General features: G+C 42.8%; 1 protein-coding gene across 1 annotated transcript in view; it reads left to right on the top strand.

Moving 5' to 3' along the window:
• The window catches only part of vrk1 (VRK serine/threonine kinase 1), a 28264-nt gene extending 21734 nt beyond the window's left edge, over positions 1 to 6530 (top strand). Inside the window, exons 12-13 of the mRNA XM_063007447.1 lie at positions 61 to 154; positions 6247 to 6530. Coding sequence (XP_062863517.1) covers positions 61 to 154; positions 6247 to 6377 — 225 coding nt within the window. The 3' untranslated portion in view covers positions 6378 to 6530. The remainder of the gene's footprint in view (positions 1 to 60; positions 155 to 6246) is intronic.
• Positions 6531 to 24095: the final 17565 nt, after the last annotated feature.

The following is a 24095-nucleotide window of genomic DNA, read 5'->3' as shown; positions in this document are numbered from 1 at the left end:
ACCATTTCTGTGCTCTCTCTTTCTATCACGTTCTCTCTCTCTCTCTTTCTCTGTGTTAAGACTTCTAAGCGAAAGAAAGCAGCAGAAAAAGAGGCATCTGATGATGAAATCGACGCTTCCCCTGCCAAGAAGAGACGACCCGCCAAGAAAAAGGGTAAGAACTCACTCCCTTCAGTCAACGCCGCTTCTTCCATCAAGTACATACTGTAGACGAGCTACAGACTACTTCCGATTAAAGAAACTCTAAAAAACAAAAAAAAAGGCCGCTCAGGTGGCGCTGCGGTAAAAAGAAACGTGCTGCAACCAGGGCTGGATTCTGAGAGCGTGGTATCGAATCCAGCCTCGCTTTACCGGTTCGAAGCTGAGTGGCTATATGAGCAACGATTGGCCGGTTGCTCATGTGGGGGGTGGGACAAAGAACCGGATGTGGGTCTCTCTCTGTCAGAATGCGATTGTGTTCTCTGCCGGCTGATTGGAGGCGCTTACACAGAGATGGGAGAGGGTGCCCTTAGGGTGTGTCTCTCCGCATGCAACGCTAGGTGGCGCCAAACTCGTCAATGTGTGGGTGGCAAAGATGCATCCGGCTGCTGCTCGTGTTTCGGAGGGGATACGGGTTAGCTTCAATCACCTCGGTCAGGGCAGGGTTCGGCATAGACAGAGAGGAAGCACGATGCTAATTGAACAATTGGATGCGCTAAAAGGGGAGAAAAAGGGGTAAAAATTAAAAAAAATTAAAATTCTTAATTTTCACTTTATTTTCTCCACATTATAATACATTTCTTATGGACGGACAGTAAGTATTAAAAACATAGATGGGTTCTGGAGTCACCAAACAATGCAGGAAAAAAGGATTTCTGACAGATTTTACACGTTATATTATCCGATTAAACCAATTATAAAAGCATACACCACAGCAGTGTGGCAAAAACTCATACCACGAACAAACTTTACGAGATCCACCCTACCATAAAAACAGATAAAACTCAATACCCCCCAAAAAATGATGGGAACAATGTATATACACAAGATGCCGCCTAGGACACACCAAATTGACCCATACCTACGTGCTAAAAGGAGACCAGGCCTCCACTTACTCATTCTGTGGATCAAGAACTTCTGTTAAACACATTCTCCATTCGTGCAAACAGATGAACGCCATCAGAGCAAAGTTCTACAGTACTGACAGCTAAAGGGAAATTTTCACCTCGGTCAACCCTCAAAAACGGCTTAAATGCTTGGAATCACTCAACACCATATAAGGAAAGATAAAGAAAAAACAATTCAAACTCTATACCCACTGTTACATAATCACTCGAACCACCATACAGACTTGTTAAGAAAGCAAATCGACCCACCATTTCGACTTTTAAAGACTATTAGCTAGCCATGATGATAGCCAAAGCAGCTGACATGGCGTTAAGAATTAAACAACAACTCATTATATTGTAAAGTGTCGTGTTAGAGAGTGGGGACATGAAAATACACTATTGTTCTCAGTGTTTCAGGGAGTTTTTCTTATTCACGTTTTCAATTATATATGCTACATTTGCAGTTAGATCAATGTGCAGGACACTTTGTTTATTAAAGAACTGCATTTTAGTCCGCTCAGGTGGCGCAGCGGTAAAAAGAAACGCGCTGCAACCAGGGCTGGATTCTGAGAGCGTGGTATCGAATCCAGCCTTGCTTTACCGGTTCGAAGCTGAGTGGCTATATGAGCAACGATTGGCCGGTTGCTCATGTGGGGGGTGGGACAAAGAACCGGATGTGGGTCTCTCTCTGTCAGAATGCGATTGCGTTCTCTGCCGGCTGATTGGAGGCGCTTACACAGAGATGGGAGAGGGTGCCCTTAGGGTGTGTCTCTCCGCATGCAACGCTAGGTGGCGCCAAACTCGTCGATGTGTGGGTGGCAAAGATGCATCTGGCTGCTGCTCGTGTTTCGGAGGGGATACGGGTTAGCTTCAATCACCTCGGTCAGGGCAGGGTTCGGCATAGACAGAGAGGAAGCACGATGCTAATTGAACAATTGGATGCGCTAAAAGGGGAGAAAAAGGGGTAAAAATTAAAAAAAATTAAAATTCTTAATTTTCACTTTATTTTCTCCACATTATAATACATTTCTTATGGACAGTAAGTATTAAAAACATAGATGGGTTCTGGAGTCACCAAACAATGCAGGAAAAAAGGATTTCTGACAGATTTTACACGTTATATTATCCGATTAAACCAATTATAAAAGCATACACCACAGCAGTGTGGCAAAAACTCATACCACGAACAAACTTTACGAGATCCACCCTACCATAAAAACAGATAAAACTCAATACCCCCCAAAAAATGATGGGAACAATGTATATACACAAGATGCCGCCGAGGACACACCAAATTGACCCATACCTACGTGCTAAAAGGAGACCAGGCCTCCACTTACTCATTCTGTGGATCAAGAACTTCTGTTAAACACATTCTCCATTCGTGCAAACAGATGAACGCCATCAGAGCAAAGTTCTACAGTACTGACAGCTAAAGGGAAATTTTCACCTCGGTCAACCCTCAAAAACGGCTTAAATGCTTGGAATCACTCAACACCATATAAGGAAAGATAAAGAAAAAACAATTCAAACTCTATACCCACTGTTACATAATCACTCGAACCACCATACAGACTTGTTAAGAAAGCAAATCGACCCACCATTTCGACTTTTAAAGACTATTAGCTAGCCATGATGATAGCCAAAGCAGCTGACATGGCGTTAAGAATTAAACAACAACTCATTATATTGTAAAGTGTCGTGTTAGAGAGTGGGGACATGAAAATACACTATTGTTCTCAGTGTTTCAGGGAGTTTTTCTTATTCACGTTTTCAATTATATATGCTACATTTGCAGTTAGATCAATGTGCAGGACACTTTGTTTATTAAAGAACTGCATTTTAGTCCGCTCAGGTGGCGCAGCGGTAAAAAGAAACGCGCTGCAACCAGGGCTGGATTCTGAGAGCGTGGTATCGAATCCAGCCTTGCTTTACCGGTTCGAAGCTGAGTGGCTATATGAGCAACGATTGGCCGGTTGCTCATGTGGGGGGTGGGACAAAGAACCGGATGTGGGTCTCTCTCTGTCAGAATGCGATTGCGTTCTCTGCCGGCTGATTGGAGGCGCTTACACAGAGATGGGAGAGGGTGCCCTTAGGGTGTGTCTCTCCGCATGCAACGCTAGGTGGCGCCAAACTCGTCAATGTGTGGGTGGCAAAGATGCATCTGGCTGCTGCTCGTGTTTCGGAGGGGATACGGGTTAGCTTCAATCACCTCGGTCAGGGCAGGGTTCGGCATAGACAGAGAGGAAGCACGATGCTAATTGAACAATTGGATGCGCTAAAAGGGGAGAAAAAGGGGTAAAAATTAAAAAAAATTAAAATTCTTAATTTTCACTTTATTTTCTCCACATTATAATACATTTCTTATGGACAGTAAGTATTAAAAACATAGATGGGTTCTGGAGTCACCAAACAATGCAGGAAAAAAGGATTTCTGACAGATTTTACACGTTATATTATCCGATTAAACCAATTATAAAAGCATACACCACAGCAGTGTGGCAAAAACTCATACCACGAACAAACTTTACGAGATCCACCCTACCATAAAAACAGATAAAACTCAATACCCCCCAAAAAATGATGGGAACAATGTATATACACAAGATGCCGCCGAGGACACACCAAATTGACCCATACCTACGTGCTAAAAGGAGACCAGGCCTCCACTTACTCATTCTGTGGATCAAGAACTTCTGTTAAACACATTCTCCATTCGTGCAAACAGATGAACGCCATCAGAGCAAAGTTCTACAGTACTGACAGCTAAAGGGAAATTTTCACCTCGGTCAACCCTCAAAAACGGCTTAAATGCTTGGAATCACTCAACACCATATAAGGAAAGATAAAGAAAAAACAATTCAAACTCTATACCCACTGTTACATAATCACTCGAACCACCATACAGACTTGTTAAGAAAGCAAATCGACCCACCATTTCGACTTTTAAAGACTATTAGCTAGCCATGATGATAGCCAAAGCAGCTGACATGGCGTTAAGAATTAAACAACAACTCATTATATTGTAAAGTGTCGTGTTAGAGAGTGGGGACATGAAAATACACTATTGTTCTCAGTGTTTCAGGGAGTTTTTCTTATTCACGTTTTCAATTATATATGCTACATTTGCAGTTAGATCAATGTGCAGGACACTTTGTTTATTAAAGAACTGCATTTTAGTCCGCTCAGGTGGCGCAGCGGTAAAAAGAAACGCGCTGCAACCAGGGCTGGATTCTGAGAGCGTGGTATCGAATCCAGCCTTGCTTTACCGGTTCGAAGCTGAGTGGCTATATGAGCAACGATTGGCCGGTTGCTCATGTGGGGGGTGGGACAAAGAACCGGATGTGGGTCTCTCTCTGTCAGAATGCGATTGCGTTCTCTGCCGGCTGATTGGAGGCGCTTACACAGAGATGGGAGAGGGTGCCCTTAGGGTGTGTCTCTCCGCATGCAACGCTAGGTGGCGCCAAACTCGTCGATGTGTGGGTGGCAAAGATGCATCCGGCTGCTGCTCGTGTTTCGGAGGGGATACGGGTTAGCTTCAATCACCTCGGTCAGGGCAGGGTTCGGCATAGACAGAGAGGAAGCACGATGCTAATTGAACAATTGGATGCGCTAAAAGGGGAGAAAAAGGGGTAAAAATTAAAAAAAATTAAAATTCTTAATTTTCACTTTATTTTCTCCACATTATAATACATTTCTTATGGACAGTAAGTATTAAAAACATAGATGGGTTCTGGAGTCACCAAACAATGCAGGAAAAAAGGATTTCTGACAGATTTTACACGTTATATTATCCGATTAAACCAATTATAAAAGCATACACCACAGCAGTGTGGCAAAAACTCATACCACGAACAAACTTTACGAGATCCACCCTACCATAAAAACAGATAAAACTCAATACCCCCCAAAAAATGATGGGAACAATGTATATACACAAGATGCCGCCGAGGACACACCAAATTGACCCATACCTACGTGCTAAAAGGAGACCAGGCCTCCACTTACTCATTCTGTGGATCAAGAACTTCTGTTAAACACATTCTCCATTCGTGCAAACAGATGAACGCCATCAGAGCAAAGTTCTACAGTACTGACAGCTAAAGGGAAATTTTCACCTCGGTCAACCCTCAAAAACGGCTTAAATGCTTGGAATCACTCAACACCATATAAGGAAAGATAAAGAAAAAACAATTCAAACTCTATACCCACTGTTACATAATCACTCGAACCACCATACAGACTTGTTAAGAAAGCAAATCGACCCACCATTTCGACTTTTAAAGACTATTAGCTAGCCATGATGATAGCCAAAGCAGCTGACATGGCGTTAAGAATTAAACAACAACTCATTATATTGTAAAGTGTCGTGTTAGAGAGTGGGGACATGAAAATACACTATTGTTCTCAGTGTTTCAGGGAGTTTTTCTTATTCACGTTTTCAATTATATATGCTACATTTGCAGTTAGATCAATGTGCAGGACACTTTGTTTATTAAAGAACTGCATTTTAGTCCGCTCAGGTGGCGCAGCGGTAAAAAGAAACGCGCTGCAACCAGGGCTGGATTCTGAGAGCGTGGTATCGAATCCAGCCTTGCTTTACCGGTTCGAAGCTGAGTGGCTATATGAGCAACGATTGGCCGGTTGCTCATGTGGGGGGTGGGACAAAGAACCGGATGTGGGTCTCTCTCTGTCAGAATGCGATTGCGTTCTCTGCCGGCTGATTGGAGGCGCTTACACAGAGATGGGAGAGGGTGCCCTTAGGGTGTGTCTCTCCGCATGCAACGCTAGGTGGCGCCAAACTCGTCGATGTGTGGGTGGCAAAGATGCATCTGGCTGCTGCTCGTGTTTCGGAGGGGATACGGGTTAGCTTCAATCACCTCGGTCAGGGCAGGGTTCGGCATAGACAGAGAGGAAGCACGATGCTAATTGAACAATTGGATGCGCTAAAAGGGGAGAAAAAGGGGTAAAAAAAAAAAAAAAAGAACTGCATTTTAAAGTTGATTATTTTTGCCCTGGGGACGGAAATGGCACCCATTCGGCGGAATGGCCCTTATGGTCAGGTGTCCACATACTTTTGGCTATAAAATCTACATTACAGTTGTTAATGTTGCTTCAAATAAAAAACAAATGTGTTATTTTTATAAACATGATACAGAAGTGAACGGCGTCAGGAAGGCGGCAGTAAAGAAGGCCAGTCCGAAGAAGCGCCTGGTAGAGTCGAGCACTCAGACGTCTCCCGCGATCGAGGTGAAGAAAAGCCGCGGCAGAACCAAGAAAACCACATAACTCTTCTCTTTTATTCAGCTCCCTTCTCTTTTTAACCCTTTCCTACTGTCGGTATCTGTTCCTCTCTGTGTATTTTTTTTCTTAAACTTGTTTTTGCAGTGTGTTGGGCACATTCTGAGTAAAATAATAAATAACAGAGACAAAAAAAACGTCTGCTGGCTTTGAGTCGTGAGTTATTTTCATCCTCTTTGTAATGGTTTGAATAATCAGGCCTGTGCCGTCGAGGTCCAGAGGGGATTGCTTTGCCCTCCATAAGGAAATCCCCGAAGGAGCTCGCCGAGTGTCGACTCTTTCCACGCCGCTCTCTCTCGTGTTGCGCAATGAAAGCCGAGGTGCGCCTGGCGCTCCCTTCTTCTTCCTGCGCTTTGATCCCGGAGCTGAGGCGCTCTTCGGGGGAAAGGGGCTCGGTGCACGCCGCCTTACCTCTTCGCTCCTTCGCCATTTGATCAGCGCGAGACGAAAGAGGAACGCTCGGGTCCCGCTGTTTGTCACCGCGCAGCTCGGGTTCCGCGTCTCCACGCAGCTATCATTAAAAGTTAGTCGCGGGCGCGTTACTCGGGATCGTCTGTTGTAACTTTGTCATCGGGTTTGATAGCGAGGAGTTTTAAGGCCAGGCGTCGTTTTAGACGTCTTCCGCTCGCTGTATTCGCCGTGACATTGCGAGGGCAGGAATCGCTCGGAGATAGATGAGGACTGATGGGAAAAAAATGATGATGTGCTCTGTACAGGGGTAATAAAGCTGGAGTGTCTGCAGAGTTTGTCACTCTCCATTGAGGCGACGTTTTTTTAAACACTGTTTTGAAAAGAGTGCAGATAATGTAAGATGGATGAAAATCCGACTGGTTTGAGCTGAGTTTCATCTCTGCGGCTTTGACTTGAACCTGCACTATGAAGTTGTGCTGCGTTCCACTATATGAGTACATTTACATTTTCAGCATTTAGCAGACTCTTATATCCAAGGTGACTTACAGTACAGTGACACTATATTGTCTAAGCAATTGAGGGTTAAGGGCCTTGCTCAAGGACCCAACAGTGGCAACCTGGCAGTATTGGGGCTTGAACCAGCAACCTTTGGATTACTAGTCCAGTACCTTAACCGCTAGGCCACAACTGTCCCATGGACGTTAGTTATTATTTAAAATTTTAGCTTTATATTTTGAACCTTTCAAAAGTAATACCTATAGCATGTTATGTGGGGGGTCTGATAGTGGGATGACCGATGCCCTGCGATGGACTAGAGCCCTGTCCAGAGTATTCCTACCCTGTGCCCAGTGTCTTCCAGTTAAACCGGATCAATCATGACCCTGACCAGGATGAAGCCGTTGATTAAATGAATTACAAAAATACAGTAGGAGGAAACAAGCTCGTTTAGATCTTTGTTTGATTGTCATTAATAAACATGTATGGGGTGGCTCGGTGGGTAGCACGGTCACCTCACAGCAAGAAGGTCCTGGGTTCGATCCCCAGGCGGGTTCGTCCGGGTCCTTTCTGTGTGGAGTTTGCATGTTCTCCCCGTGTCTGCGTGGATGTTATTTGGGAGCTCCAGTTTCCTCCCACAGTCCAAAAACATGCAGTCAGGTTAATTGGAGACACTGAATTGTGTCACCCTATAGGTGAATGGGTGTGTGTGTGTGCCCTGTGATGGACTGGTGCCCTGTCCAGGGTGTTACTGTGTGCCTTGTGCCCATTGAAAAGCTGGTATAGGCTCCAGCACCCCCCTGCAACCCTGATTGGATAAGCGGTTTAGAAAGTAAGAAAGTGAATAAACATTTAGGGGCTTGGTTAGCGCAGCTGTAAATTATTTTAGGCCTTTATTGCTATGCAGGGTTCAAATCCCCAGTGGTACTGTCGGTCAGTTGTTCATCTTTGCTTAAAGACTTGATGAGCTATGTTTGTGGGATGTGTGGTGAATTCTCATACTGTCTGGGATGTTTTACCTCCTTTCACTGAGTGGTTCTGGGAAAACCTGACCCACCACAACCCTGACCAGGGTTAGCAGTACTACAACATTAAAAGAGCCAGCAATATGCTGCAACTGTTTTTTTTTTTTTTTTTTTTTTTTTTCCCAAGTGCAACTTGCCATTGTGACTGAAGACAGTCCAAACAGTTGAGGCTTAGGGGCCTCTCTCAAGGGCCCACATCAACCTTCCAAGTACTAGGAGAGAACTTTAACACTGAGCTACCACTGCCCTGGTACATGGCCAGCATACACTGATCAGCCATAACATTAAAACCACCTCCTTGTTTCTACACTCACTGTCCATTTGATCAGCTCCACTTACCATATAGAAGCACTTTGTAGTTCTACAATTACTGACTGTAGTCCATCTGTTTCTCTACATACTTTGTTAGCCCCCTTTCATGCTGTTCTTCAATGGTCATGACCACCACAGAGCAGGTATTATTTAGGTGGTGGATAATTCTCAGCACTGCAGTGACACTGACATGGTGGTGGTGTGTTAGTGTGTGTTGTGCTGGTATGAGTGGATCAGACACAGCAGCGCTGCTGAAGTTTTTAAACACCTCACTGTCACCGCTGGACAGAAAAGTCCACCAACCAAAAATATCCAGCCAACAGCGCCCCGTGGGCAGCGTCCTGTGACCCCTGATGAAGGTCTAGAAGATGAGCGACTCAAACAGCAGCAATAGATGAGCGATCGTCTCTGACTTTACATCTACAAGGTGGACCAATTAGGTAGGAGTGTCTAATAGAGTGGACGGTGAGTGGACACGGTATTTAAAAACTCCAGCAGCGCTGCTGTGTCTGATCCACTCATACCAGCACCATGTCAGTGTCACTGCAGTGCTGAGAATGATCCACCACCTAAATAATACCTGCTCTGTGGGGGTCCTGACCATTGAAGAACAGGTGAAAGTGAGTGTAGAAACAAGGAGGTGGTTCTAATGTTATGGCTAATCAGTGTATAGTATGTTACCATGCCAAATAATAAATGAAAATTAAATCAGCTCGTGTACAGAGGACTAAAAACTAAAATACTCAATAGTTGTATTAAGAAATGTACACAAAATTAATATAGAAATATAATAATATAAATAATATTGACAATATACAAGGGTTCTTCAAAAGTTTCCACACTTTTTAAACTATATTTACTAAGAATTTTAAAAACAAATAACATCGCTTTTCTACATCGTCACCTTCAGATGCATTTTTCCAGCGTCGTTCCAACTTTTTAATACCATCAGCAAAAACTGCTTTTGGTTGAGTGTGTAGCCATAACCAAAATATAAAAGGTCCTGGGTTTGATCCCCAGGTGAGGTGGTCTGGGTACTTTCTGTGTGCATGTTCTCCCCGTGTCTACATGGGTTTCCTTTGGGAGCTCCGGTTTCCTCCCAAACACGTGCAAGTGAGGTGAATTGGAGATATAAAGTGTCCATGACTGTGTTTGACGATAAACTTGTGAACTGATGAATCTTGTGTGACAAATAATTACCATTTATGTCATGAACGTAACAGAATGTAAAGTGTAAAACATGACATTAAAATCTTAATAAACAAACAAACAGTGAAACCACTGTGAACTAACCTCTGCTCCAGCTTGAATGAGAACACTCCTCCAAATTCCATATATGCATTTTTTTTGCAATATACCCTTGTATATTGTCAATATTATTTATATTATATTTTAGTTTTTAGTCCTCTGTACACGTGCTGATTTAATTTTCATTGATTATTTGGCATGGTAACATACTATACACTGATTGTACTTGTGTTTTGTAAGCCGTGGAACCGCGGCTCTGCTCGCCCTGTTAACTCTGGTTAGGGCCGGGGATATGGAGAGGGAGCCGCTCCACTTGATGTTTGTTTTTCCGAGCCGAGCTGCAGGGGCGCCGTTATCGACCGCTCCAGCCACGTGGAGTAAAGTGCCCCCCCTGCTTGCTTTCTTCCCTTCACTTACTACTGACCTCAGGGGCGCACAGCCATTGCGTCTCCGTAGGGGGCAGTAGCACATAATGATGGCGCACTCGGGGCACTTGGGGTGGGCGCAGCGTTTAAACGTAACTTCGGCACCTGTTCCCGACACGGGGCCGCACGCGGCGGAGCCGTGCTGCTCTGATGGGCCCGAGCGTGGTCATTGATTGACCTGCGTTTATATCCACTGCTCGGTGCTTCTCTCTGATCGTGGGGGTTTGGTAGAGGACATCATGCTGAACCACCAATCTCTCTCAGCAGTGGTTTAAACTGCACTCTGGACCCCCTTGTACCTCCTGATGTGGATGTCAGGTACGTATGCCTCCAATGCAGGGTCGGTGATGTGTTTTCCAGCTGTGGAGGTGAAAGGTGGGGGGACTGGTGGTGATGGTGCAATAGCTCAGAAAGATGCACTGAATTTTCTATTTTGCTTCATAATAATTAATCACAAAATGATGCCCAATTGCTTTACAGATTATTACGTTAATTGAAACACTGAACAGGGTAAACCATCACTTCCTGAGACTCTCTGAGACTTGAGTGCTTGAGGTGTAGTCATGCGGGAACAGGAATGACTTTCCTCCTGCCCCCAAAGTTGAAAACCTATAATTAATTTTATAGAAATAATTGAAAAAACCTGTTAGCAATGAGGTGGCACAGTGGTGGAGTGAGTAGCACTGTAGCCTCACAGCAAGAAGGGCCTGGGTTTCCTGGACGGGCGGCCAGGGTCCTTTCTGTGTGGAGTTTGCATGTTCTGCTTGTGTCTGTGTGGGTTTCCTCCTGGTGCTCCGGTTTCCTCCCACAGTCCAAAAACATGCAGTCAGGTTAATTGGAGACACTGAATTGCCCTATACATGAATGGATGTGTGTGTGTGTGTGTGTGTGTGTGTGTGTGTGTATGTATGTGCATCTGCTCTGCAATGGATGCGCGGGTGTTACTGTGTGCCTCGCACCCATTGAAAAGCTGGGATAGGCTCCAGCAACACCCCCCCTTCCCCACAACCTTAATTGGATAAGCGGTTAAGAAAGTGAGTGAATATACCTGTAAGCAATGGAGCGGCACAGTGGTGGAGTAGCACTGTAGCCTCACAGCGAGAAGGATCCAGGTTCAATTCCCCGGCCAAGGTCCATTCTGTGTGGAGTTTGCGTGTGTGTTTCTTCTGGATGCTCTGGTTTCCTCCCAAAAGTCCAAAGACTTGGAGTTAAATTAACTGAAGCTACTAAATGTTGCCCCAAGTGTGTGTGTGTGTGTGTGTGTGTGTTATTTATTTATTTATTTATGTATTCATTTTCCCCCAGTCTAGTTATTTCCAGTTACCTCTACTGTTGGAGACCTCCACTCCTGACTGAGGAGGGTCGTAATCAACACACGCCCCCTCCGACACGTGTGCAGTAGCCACTTGTTTTCCCCTTTTATTTGAACAAAACAGGTGTATATGGAGATCCGTATCGCGCACAGAGAGTCACACACTGATCTCCATTATCCCCCGTCTCTGTGCAGCACCATCGATCAGCCAGCAGAGGTCGTAATTTCAGTAGTTATGAGGAATCCCTACAGCCCTCCCTCCCTCGGATTATTATAAGCAAATTATTGGCCGTGGAGGTGCCTAGACGGCTGTTAGCAGGATTAAGATTCGAAGAGCTTTAGATGTCAGCACTGGGCTAGCATGTGCCTTGATTTTTTATTTCTTTATTTGTTTACAACCACAAATCAGAAAAAGTTGGGACAGTATGGAAAATGTCAATAAAATTTAAATGCAGTGTTACTGAACGCACCACATCAAGAACCTCCACTCAACACCAGCTGATATAACCACATGGGTGAGGGATTAGTTTATCAAACCTTTATCAAGCTCTACAATACAGAGTTACTGCACAAATGATACTTAAAACTTTACTGTGCAAAAAAGAAGCCTTATGTTAACCATGTCCAGAAGCGGCGTCGACTTCTCTGGGCTCGGGGGCATCTAGGATGGACCATCACACAGTGAAACGTGTATTGTGGTCAGATGAATCAGCATTCCAGGTATTTTTTTTTTTTGAATGATGGCCCTTCTAGAAGTTCTTTGGCTGCAATTTTCTTTGGTTGGGTGGGAAACCCACTGGCTGATGGTTGACGGGGAAAGCACTGTGGTGGTACAGTGATGCAGCAGAGCTTCAGGGTCCTGGGAACTCTGGTTCGAAAGCTAGCCTCTGGTCACTATCTGGAGTTTGTCATGTTATTTTTGTCTCCCTGTTTTTTTTCTGTGGACGTTCTGGTTTCCTTTCTCCTCTTAAAACACTGTGACCTATTTTCCCACTCAGAACCAAATATATTGACTGATTGACTGGAGTTTTTTTTTTAATTACTTCTGTTAATATTTTAGCTTCCGCGAGTTAAATTTAAATGCATTTTTTGTTGGCTTTCCTGCTCCAGCTATTGTTTTCTACGTTCACTTTAATTAAAATGGCATTATTTATACGGCTATTAATGGATTTCATTATAGATTCGACTTACTATTGTGACCGAATACAATACACAAAATTGAGGCTTAAGGACCTTGCGCAAGAACCCAGCAGTGGGAACTAGGCGGTGACGGGGCTTGTACCAGCAAACTTCTGACCAATAGTCCAGTAGCTTAACTATAGGTGTGTTTTAAACTTGTATGGGCAAATATTTGCATGGATATGTAAGGCTGTAATCACAATATATATTCAGGTGGAGAAATGTGCCCCCAGTATTCAGATATGCTCAAAATGCCCTCTCTAGGTGGCACGGTGGCTCTGTGGGTAGCACAGTCGCCTCACAGCAAGAAGGTTGAGCGGTTCGGGTCCCTTCTGTGTGGAGTTTGCATGTTCTCCACGTGTTCAGTGTTCATGTGGGTTTCCTCCGGGAGTTCCGGTTTTCTTCCAAAATTCAAAGACATGAGGTCAGGGTACTAAAACTGCCCCTAGGTATATGTGTGTGTGTTTCTACCTTTTAGCCAGTGAATTGTACCCACCTCGACCCTGACCAGGATAAAGCAGTGGTAAAACAGACAATGAATGAATGAATGAAGATTGCACTCACTAGCTTTGTGTAGTATTAAGATCCGTCAGTGTGTTAGAATGGCAGGAACCCCCGGGTAGATTTGCGCCCCTCCCTCAATGTTTAATTCACGGATATAAATTAAATCTACCCGGAGGTTTCTGCCTTTCTAAAAGATTCTTGTTAACAGACAATGGGAACACTGATGGATCCTAACATTACACAAAGCTAGTGAGTGCAATCTTCATTCATTCATTCATTGTCTGTTTTACCCACTAGGACAGTGGTAGCTTCGACTGGGCTATCGACTGAAAGGTTGAGAGTTCGAATCCCAGCTATGCCATGCAGCCACTGGTGAGTCTTTAAGCAAGGCCCTTAATCATCCACCAAACAATGACTGACCCTGCGCTCTGACCCTAGCTTTCAAGCATTCTTTACTGTAGCCAGTGGCTCGGAGGGTAGCACTGTCGCCTCACAGCAGGAAGGTCCTGGGTTCGATCCTCAGGTGGAACGGTCCGGGTTCTTTCTGTGTGGAGTTTGCATGTTCTCCCTGCATGTTCTCCGGTTTCCTCCCACAGTCCAAAGACATGCAAGTGAGGTAAACTGGAGATACAAAATTGTCCATGACTGTGTTTGATATTAAACTTGAACTGATGAATCTTGTGTAAGCAGTAACTACCTGTCCTGTACTAACATGACATTAAAATCCTAATAAATACATTTCTCAGAGCCTGGCAGTGAAAACATTGCAGTGAATTCATGAATTAAATCTACTCGGGGGTTCGTGACATTCTAAAGGATTCCTGTCAACAAATGATGGGGACACTGATGTCTGTTTTACCCACTAGGACAGTTGTAGCCCAGTGGATGGGGCTTTGGGCTATCAACTGAAACGTTGGGAGTTCGAATCCCAGCTCTGCCATGCAGACACTGTTGGGTCCTTGTGCAAAGCCCTTAACCCTCTCGGCTCAAGAGGCGCTGAACAATTGCTGACCCTGCGCTCTGACCCTAGCTTCCAATCTAGCTGTGATATGCGAAGAAAGAATTTTGTTGTACTGTACATGTCAGGGGTGCCCACACTTTTTTGTGGCTTGAGATCTACTATTTCTGTCGACAGGTCATCACGATCTACTTTTTAAAAGATCGGCCTCATAATTTTTCAAAAAACCTTTGTAGTTCTTATAAATGTGCTTCAATTGCCTATATTGATATTCAGCATAACAGGGCAAGCGACTGAAAAATCACACTGACCTTATTCTGATGATTTGCACTGAATGGTGTCAGACAGGTTTATGTAGTCTGGACAGTAGCTGCTGATGCCAACTGTGTTCATCAGTAAGGGTGGACTGATATTTAGACAAGTAGGTTGATCCAAAAATGCTGTCAAATACACTGATTAGTCATAACATTATGACCACCTTCCTAATATTGTGTTGGTCCCCTTATTGCTGCCAAAACAGTCCTGCAACTGTGATGCTCTGTGTATTCTGACACCTTTCTATCAGAACCAGCATTAACTTCTTCAGTAGCTCGTCTGTTAGATCAGACCACATGGGCCAGCCTTCGCTCCCCACGTGCATCAATGAGCCTTGGCCAAACATGACCCTGTTGCCGGTTTACCACTGTTCCCTCCTTGGACCACTTTTGATAGATACTGACCACTGCAGACCGGGAACACCCCACAAGAGCTGCAGTTTTGGAGATGCTCTGACCCAGTCGTCTAGCCATCACAATTTGGCTTTTGCTGCCAGGCATAACATTATGAGCACTGACAGGTGAAGTGAATAACACTGATTATCTCTTCATCACGGCACCTGTTAGTGGGGGGGATATATTAGGCAGCAAGTGACATTTTATCCTCAAAGTTGATGTTAGAAGCAGGAAAAATGGGCGAGCGTGAGGACAAATAATGGCATTCTGCATTCTTTACTGAAGCCAAAACTGGAAGCAATAAAGACACGGGCTGCTTCCTCACGTCCCTGTCAACCTGACCGAGTAAACGCGCCCAGTTCTCCACAGAATCAACGTGAACGAGGAGCTGATGGAGACCCTTCCCTCCGACTCCGGGTCAGCTCCCCCGTGCCAAAGCTTGATTCGTTTCACAGCCTTGTGAAAGCCGGTGCGATCAGCGTGGAGGGGTAACGTCAATCAATCAGCGCACCTTCAGGCACTTCACTCATACCTCATAAAGCTCTCCAGCTTACACGTAATGCTATACCGGCCCCGGGGTCGAGAGACGCCACCCCGCTCATTCGTACAGTCGTGATAAATGATGTTCTTGACGTTGAAGGGTTCAGATTTGGGACCGTTGGGTCGTGCAGATCAGATCAGAGCTTTAGGTCAAGACTCAATAAAATAGCAGATTAGATTCGGGTGTTTTTTTTGAAAAATATGAGCCACGTTAATCCAACATCTATCTGCATTGTGCGGAGAAATCTCATCTCTCATTTTCTTCTCTCCGGCTTCGTGAATTTTCACCCTTTTGTTTCGTGCTCTTGTTTCGATGAAAATGAATTTCACTCTCATTGTGTTTCTATTTATCCTCGCAGCCCTCGCGCCCTCCATCCCGAAACACCCGTGGAAAGAAAGATATATACGGGGCGATTTGGGCCGGCCGACATAACTGCACTCTTTCAGTGCAGTTATGGTACATTTGTGATTCTAGTTTTGTGTAAATATTAGAAAACAGCGGGTTCACTCTCACATCGGCGGAACGCGAGGCATAGCGATGGGGCTGAGAGGAGCGTTCTTATCGGTATTGTATTCGCGCTGCGCCGTTCCTCCTGCTGTTTCTAATCTGCCGCCGCCGCTGCGAGTAAAACTGGACAGGCATTTATTGTCTCGGCGGGGGGGAGGGCGCTTGACTAGAGAATGTTAAACACTCCGCTACCTGCAATTTTCAAAGCAGATCGCAGACATGATCAAATGTAGATACACGTTTAATTTCTGTTTTGGGTGAAACCATGGAGAAACTCGATAGAAATAAGCAGGTTGAAGATTCCTTTTCTTTGCTTCTGCAGGGTGCCTCTTGAGTTTATAGTACACTGTTTTTTGTGTCTGTAATTTTAGGAAAAACAATGAAAAAAAAATCCCGAATGCTAATCAGATCCGGGCGAGTCTGGGCTTTGTTTAGGCCTAAATGAATGCTTTCATCTGACTTGGCCTTGGCAGCAACGTTAGGAGGGTAAGCACCAGAATTAGGGCTGAATTATTTGTTTAAATTATTATATTTTTTGATCAAATCATTTATTTGTTCATGTTGGAGGGGGTGCAGGAGGAGGAGGGTTGGCTGTCCATATTATTCTTGGTGTAGATTTGTTTTCAGCATCACTTGGTAAGTCAAAAGTTGTCTTGAACTTGGAAGGCGTAACTTATTGACATTGCGTTCTCTTTGCTCACATACACTCTATGGACAAAAGTATTGGGGCACCCCTTCTAATGATTGAATTCAACAGTTTAGGGAAGGCCCTTTCCTGTTCCAGCATGTCTGTGCCCCTGTGCACAAATGAAGCTTTATAAAGACATGAAGAAAAGCTCAGGTTAAAGAAACTCCAGTGACCTGCACAGAGCCCTGACCTCAGTACCTACCCAGTTGGTCCACCTTGTAGATGTAAAGTCAGAGACGATCGCTCATCTATTGCTGCTGTTTGAGTCGGTCATCTTCTAGACCTTCATCAGTGGTCACAGGACGCTGCCCACAGGGTGCTGTTTGCTGGATTGGTGGACTATTCTCAGTCCAGCAGTGACAGTGAGGTGTTTAAAAACTCTTATCAGTGCTGTTGCATCTGATCCACTCATACCAGCACAACACACACTAACACACCACCACCATGTCAGTGTCACTGCAGTGCTGAGAATCATCCACCACCTAAAAATTACCTGCTCTGTGGTGGTCCTGTGGGGGTCCTGACCATTGAAGAACAGCATGAAAGGGGGCTAACAAAGCATGCAGAGAAACAGATGAACTACAGTCAGTAAAAAACAGGAATCTGGGGTGAGAGCGAAGGGTCAGGCGTTGTCCTCTGGAGTGGACAGGGTTTAGGTCCTCACTCGAGAGCCCAACAGTGGCTGCATGGCAGAGGCTGGATTTGAACCAAAAATTAAATTTAAGATAAATGTATTTATATAGCCCTGTTTACAGTAGACATCGTCTCAAAGTAACTGTATAGTATCCAGGATCAACAGACCAAAAACCCCTGTTGAGCAAGCCGAGGGCAACAGTGGCGAGGAGAAACTCTCTTAAAATCACAGGAAGGAACCTTGAGAGGAACCAGATTCAGCAGGGACCCCCATCGTTATTGGATGGCCTGGAGGATACTTTGAATGAAGATCTTTCGACCCACTAGGCTACCACTGTCCCAAAGTGTCATGTCAGAAGTGAGATTTGAACCCACACCTCTACACTAGAAGCTTGCTGAACCTTGTGTCTCTGAAAACCTAGTGATCTCTCTACATAGACACATGCTAGGTCATCCTACACTGCTGAGAAGAGGGCGTGTCTAAATTCTTAGATCCCTTAAAATGCTCCTACTGAGGCGCCTTAATTCTGAGTGATAATCTGACTGAATAACGAGGGAGCGTCCGACGCCTCCTCAGCGCTGAAGGCAATCCCAGCATTCAGTGCGGCACGACTTTTCTCACAAAAAATGACAAACGTGGCGGACAAATGAGGAGCAACCAACTGAGTTCTTTTCAAATATAAATAAATTCTCATTGATGTTTAATTTGTATAAAGGTGTAATTATACAAGTGTCGTTTATTTGTAAATTTAGGCTCGTCAGGGATAGTTTAACCATTTTAGCTGGCATGCTAGCTGGTTTGAATGGCCTAAGGCTAGCTGTGTTAGCTTAGTAAGTTAAAACTGTGGTGACGTAATCACTGTAATCTCTCTAAATAATCCGCCTCATGAGTTCCATGTCTTATTAGAATCCTCTCTACTGAGGCAGCGAGGCAGCTCACTAGGTTTTCAGACAGACCCGTTGAGTTGAACCCGGTCATCCTGACACTTGAGAAGGTACTTTAGAGAAAGTGGCCGTGCTAATTAACACAACACCGACATGTAGCCGCTGCTCATGCAGAGATTTTCACACCACCGCTGCTCGATGTCCTAATGAACTCAGTTACAACTTCTGTTCCAGCCTCAGGATCACCAACCTTCTAATAACACGGTGAGGTGAGGAACCGTGTCCGTTTTATTATCTGATTCAGGGTCGTGGTGGGTCTGATTACTGGGTGAAAGATAGTAAACATGCTGGAGAGATCGCCAGTCCATCACAGGGCACACACACACACACACACACCTCGGGCAACTTTGTATCTCCAGTTCACCTCACTTGCACATCTTTGTACTGTGGCAGGAAACCCACACATACACGGGGAGAACATGCAAACTCCACACTGAAAGGATCCGGACTGCTCTACCTGGGGATCGAACCCAGGACCTTCTTGCTGCTCAGGTGACTGTGCTACCCACCAAGCCACCGTATTTACAGTTACTGACTGTTAGTTTCTCTTTTGTGACTCTTGTCATCTCACCCCACAGCTTCAGACTTGACTTTAGATCAGAGGACCTGGATAGATTTTTGCTCATATAAAACGTTGTCTGGTGTGTCTGTTCATATGTTTTGTATTATTTTAGTCCTTTTAGACCCAGTTTTAGCATTTTGGCAGAGGATCCATAATGCCGTGTATCATAGGTTCCTGTGGCCTTTAAAGGAATAACATCCCCAAATAATCACAAATCCTGATTAAACTTTAGCTTCACGTTTAGCTTTACGCTTATACTGTATGTAGGTTCTTATTTTACACCAGAAGCACTTGATGCATTCATAGCAAATCTGATTGTTTTAAACTCGTTAATTATTATACTAACAGTGGATATAAATAAAGGCATCTACTGTATGTGGGAAACTAAAATTATAAATAACATTTGCTTGTACGAAATGTACCTACATTTTTAAATGTTGACAAGTAACTACAGTATAAGTATATAATAATTATATAATAATAATAATAATTATATAATAATAATCAATAACAAATACTACTAATAATAATTATTATTTTTTATTATAATTGTCCTATATTATTATTATTATCATATTATTATTATTATAATTTTTATTATGATTATTATTAGTAGTAGTAGTAGTAATAGTAGTATTTGATATTGATTATTATATTATTATTATTATTAGTAGTAGTAGTAGTAGTAATAGTAGTATTTGATATTGATTATTATTATTATTAGTAGTAGTAGTAGTAGTAATAGTAGTATTTGATATTAATTATTATATTAGTAGTAGTAGTAGTAGTAGTGTATTTATTATTATTATTATTAGTAGTAGTAGTAGTGTATTTATTATTATTAGTATTATTATTATTAGTAGTAGTAGTAGTGTATTTATTATTATTAGTATTATTATTATTAGTAGTAGTAGTAGTAATAGTAGTATTTGATATTGATTATTATATTATTATTAGTAGTAGTAGTAGTGTATTTATTATTATTATTATTATTATTATTATTATTGTTATTGTAGTAGTAGTAGTAGTAGTAGTATGCTGTCATGTTAAAAGAAAACAAGACCTGTGGGTTGGTTATACAGTATGATGACCAGAATGAACTGGACCAACGGCAGCACCCAGTCATACAAATGCTGTCATCTTTTGACTGAATGGGCACAAATTCCCACAGACATACTCCAAAGTCTGGTGAGAAGCATCTCAGAAGCAGCTGTTCTTATATAGATGAAAAGATCACATCGAGGTTGTTCTATTTTAATAACTTTTAAATGGTGATGTCCAGCAGGCTCATATTTAGGTGTCCATATACTTTTGACCATATATTGTATTTGATTTCAGCTGTGTTTATGAGGGGACGTTTCTCAGACTGTCAGGTCACTTATAGTCCAGTAAAATATAAGGATATGGTGGTTGGTTGTGAGTGAGTCAGTAATGGTGAACTGGTCTCGTGTGAAATCACTGTGGAACAGCAGCGCACCAGTGCAATATGGTGCCCTGTAAAGAGCCCGGGGCGATTTCTCACACTGCACTCATGCTATGGCTCTTTGTGGTCACAAACACCACCATTGTGGTCACTTTAGCTGTGGTCATTACGGGAGATTCATGGTTTCTGCCCTGCAGCTCTTTGTGTGGTAAATTTACACCCCACAGGTGAAAGTACTAATCATGATTGTGGTCGGTGTGCTCTGGAGCGCGATGCTAAGCGCTCGCTAATCGAGACGGATCTGTTTTACACTGTTCTCATGGTCACATGGTACAAGATGATGAAATATCATCAATAATTTCACCTTTGCATTATTTCTGGATTACAGAGTTATAACAGTAAATATGAGATCCAGCAAAAGTATTTGGATACCCTGGCCATTGATCTTTTCAGCTATAACGCCCGCTCTAAAGGCTTCTCACAAGACTTTAAAGTATATCTGTGGGAACCTGTGCCGAAAATCTGCCTGGTTAAAAACGTTTGGATGCAAGTACAGCACACAAACGTTTATATGTTTTTTATATGGGCACAGAAACGTCATCAGCTTCAGACAGGAGAGAATTAGGTGACTCACAAAGGATAAATTGTATTATAGGATGTTTCTTCTTTCTTCTTTGCTTTTCTTTCGTATTTTCTTTCTTTCACTTGTTTTTTTTTCTTTCTCTTATTTTCTTTCATTCCTTTTTCTTTCTTTTTGTCTTTCTTTTTTCTTTTTCTTTTTTCTTTAGTTCTTTTTCTTTCTTTTTTCTTTCTTTTTCTTTTTTTTCATTAGTTCTTTCCCTTTTCTTTTTGTCTTCTTTCTGTAGTTCTTTCTTTCTTTTCTCTTTCTGTCTTTCTTTTTCTCTTTAGTTCTTTCTTTCTTCATTCTTTTTTCCTTTTTCTTTCTTTAGTTCTTTCTTTCTTTCATTATTTTTTCCTTTTCCTTTTTCTCTTTCTTTTCTCTTTTTCTTTCTTTTTTCTTTTCTTTCTATAATTTTTTTTTCTTTTTTTTCTTTCTTTAGATCTTTTTTCTTTCTTTTTGTCTGTCTTTCTTTTCTTTTCTCTTTCTGTCCTTTTTTTCTGTAGTTCTTTTTTCTTTCTTTCTTTTCTCTTTTTCTTTCTTTAGTTCTTTTTTTCTTTTTTTTCTTTTTTCTTTCTGTCTTTCTTTTTTCTATAGTTCTTTTTTCTTTCTTTTTTCTTTTCTTTCTTTTTTATAGTTCTTTTTTCTTTCTTTTTGTCTGTTTCACTTTTCTTTTCTCTTTCTTTTTTTGTTCTTTCTTTCTTCATTCTTCATTCTTTTTTCCTTTTTTCCTTTCTTTCTTTCTTTCTTTCTTTCTTTCTTTCTTTCTTTCTTTCTTTCTTTCTTTTCTTTTCTTTTCTTTTCTTTTCAGTTGTTCTTGATGTTCTTGTGATATAAAAAAAAAGCCATGTAACATAAAGAACAAGACATAAAACCAATCCACCTCTTGCAGAGACTTTATGACCCACAGGTAACCCCCACTTTTGTACTCTTTACTGACGACGGATGGAGGATTTGTGCTCGTGCATGAAGCCTCGTTTTCAGAAGTGTAAGAGAAAAGTGCTGCACCATTAACTGTATGTATTTATTTTCTCTACAAGGACTCTACAAGGACGTATTTGTTTCAATTAGTTTGAAGCCGGTGTTTGATCTATCTAATGTACTTTGCTTAAATGAGCTGGGGCCTTGTCTCACTCTGTAAAGCAGCTCTCTGGGGTCTGGTTGTACATAAACCTCTGTAAATCCAGCCTGGGAAACACCAGCACCAGCACTGCTGCTTTTAGTGGAAGGAAGTCGTGAGGCTTTTTTAAAAAGCTTTTTAGTTGGAGTCCATGCCCTGTATTTAGTCAGATTTTTGCTGATTGCGAAGGTCTTTGTACCCCATCGTAGAAGTGGTTCCCGTGGGACGTCTTCATCTGTCGCTTCACCTCCCCGCGGTTGCTGTCGGTGGCTTTCAAACGGCCCCGCAGGTTCCTATTGTGGCGGCCGAACTGTGGGGAGGAGACGAAGCCGCCGGTCCCAGCTCAGGTTTCACAGAGGGCCGCTCCCCGTCACGAAAAACGAGAGGTAACCTCGCCGCCCTCCTGCCCTCTCCCACCATTGTGTACCTTCCCCTCGGCTGAGACTCCCGCCACCAGATTGGCTTGCTCAGGAATGGAAGAGGACGTGGCTGCCCCTCCATCTGTCCGAGGCGGCCCCGAATAATGGGATTTAGTGTCCTGGAATTGGAGATGATCGTGGTATCTATTCCGCTCCCTAACTGTATGATATTAACCTCGTGCTCCTGAACCCGCGCCGGACCGCGACCGAGGCCAGATGGCCGTGTGTTTTGATATCCGATTCGTGGGTCAAGTTGAAGTCCAGAGGGTCACACGGCCCGTCCATGTAACAGAGGTGTCATTCACACAGACTGTCCCCTGTATTCTGGTTTGGTACGAGAGGACAGAGATGCACCGTGTGACCGGGGTTAAACGGTAACTAATTTATAAACACCGGGTGCATCACAGAACGGGTTGTAGGTAAAACATGTCAAAGATTTTAGGACGTGCCTGGTATTGTAAACAGCTTCAGAATAAAGGTGGCTGGTGCTATATGTGTCAAAAATCTGGACCAAATCATTCAAATGTTTTCAGTCACACCAAAATAAGTCATACAGTCCGGTGTCCACATAATATGAACCATATAGTCTGTTAACATGAATGCATTTAAACTCTTCTCTTCTCGTATGTCCTGTCCTTTTCTTTCTTTCTTTCTTTCTTTCTTTCTTTCTTTCTGTTTTCTTGTCTTCTCTTCTTTTCTCATCTTTTTTGTTTTTTCTATTCGTTTCTGTTCTTTTGTCTTGTTTTCTCTTCTCTTCTCTTTTCTTCTCTTCTGTTCTCTTGTCTTGTTTTTTTTCTGTTCTGTTCTCTTCTTTTCTCTTCTCTTTTGTTCTCTTGTCTTCTCTTCTTTTCTGTTCTCTTGTCTTGTCTTCGCTTCTCTTTTTTTTCTCCTCTCTTGGCTTCTCTTTTTTTCTGTTCTCTTGTCGTCTTCTCTTTTTTCTCCTCGTTTGTATTTTCTTTCTTCTTTTCTCTTCTCTTGTTTTCTCTTATTTTCTGTTCTTTTGTCTTTTCTTTTTTCCTCACGTCTTCTCTTTTTTCTCTTGTCTTCTCTTTTTTCTCGTCTTCTCTTTTTTCTCTTGTCTTGTCTTCTTTTCTCGTCTCTCCTGTCCTTTCTTTCTTTCTTTCTTTCTTTCTTTCTTTCTTTCTTTCTTTCTTTCTTTCTTTCTTTCTTTCTTTCTTTCTTTTTTTTCTGTCTTTCTTTCTTTCTTTCTTTCTTTCTTCCTTTCTTCCTTCCTTCCTTCCTTCCTTCCTTCCTTCCTTCCTTTCTTTCTTTCTGTCTCTCTCTCTCTCTTTCTCTCTTTCTCTCTCTCTGTCCTTCCTGTCTGTCCTTTTTGGTCTATCTGTCTGTCTATCCATCTGTCTTTCCTTTCTTTCTTCCCGTTTTTTCTCTTCTCTTCTCTTCTCTTCTCTTCTCTTCTCTTCTCTTCTCTTCTCTTCTCTTCTTCCTTCCTTCCTTCCTTCCTTCCTTCCTTCCTTCCTTCCTTCCTTTCTTTCTTTCTTTCTTTCTTTCTTTCTTTCTTTATTTCCTCCTGTCTTTCTTTCTTCCTACCTACTTACTTACTTTCTTTGTTAGTTAATTTGTTCCAATCATTTGTCCACAGGTTCGACCACCTTAACTGACCTTTGGTGTGAGTAAGATAATGTGAAAGTGTATGACCCTGTAATAGACCG

This window comes from Trichomycterus rosablanca, chromosome 13, assembly GCF_030014385.1.
Source record: "Trichomycterus rosablanca isolate fTriRos1 chromosome 13, fTriRos1.hap1, whole genome shotgun sequence".
Lineage (NCBI taxonomy): Eukaryota > Metazoa > Chordata > Actinopteri > Siluriformes > Trichomycteridae > Trichomycterus > Trichomycterus rosablanca.
The sequence above is the reverse complement of the archived record's forward strand: the minus strand, read 5'-3'. Positions and strand labels throughout refer to the sequence as shown.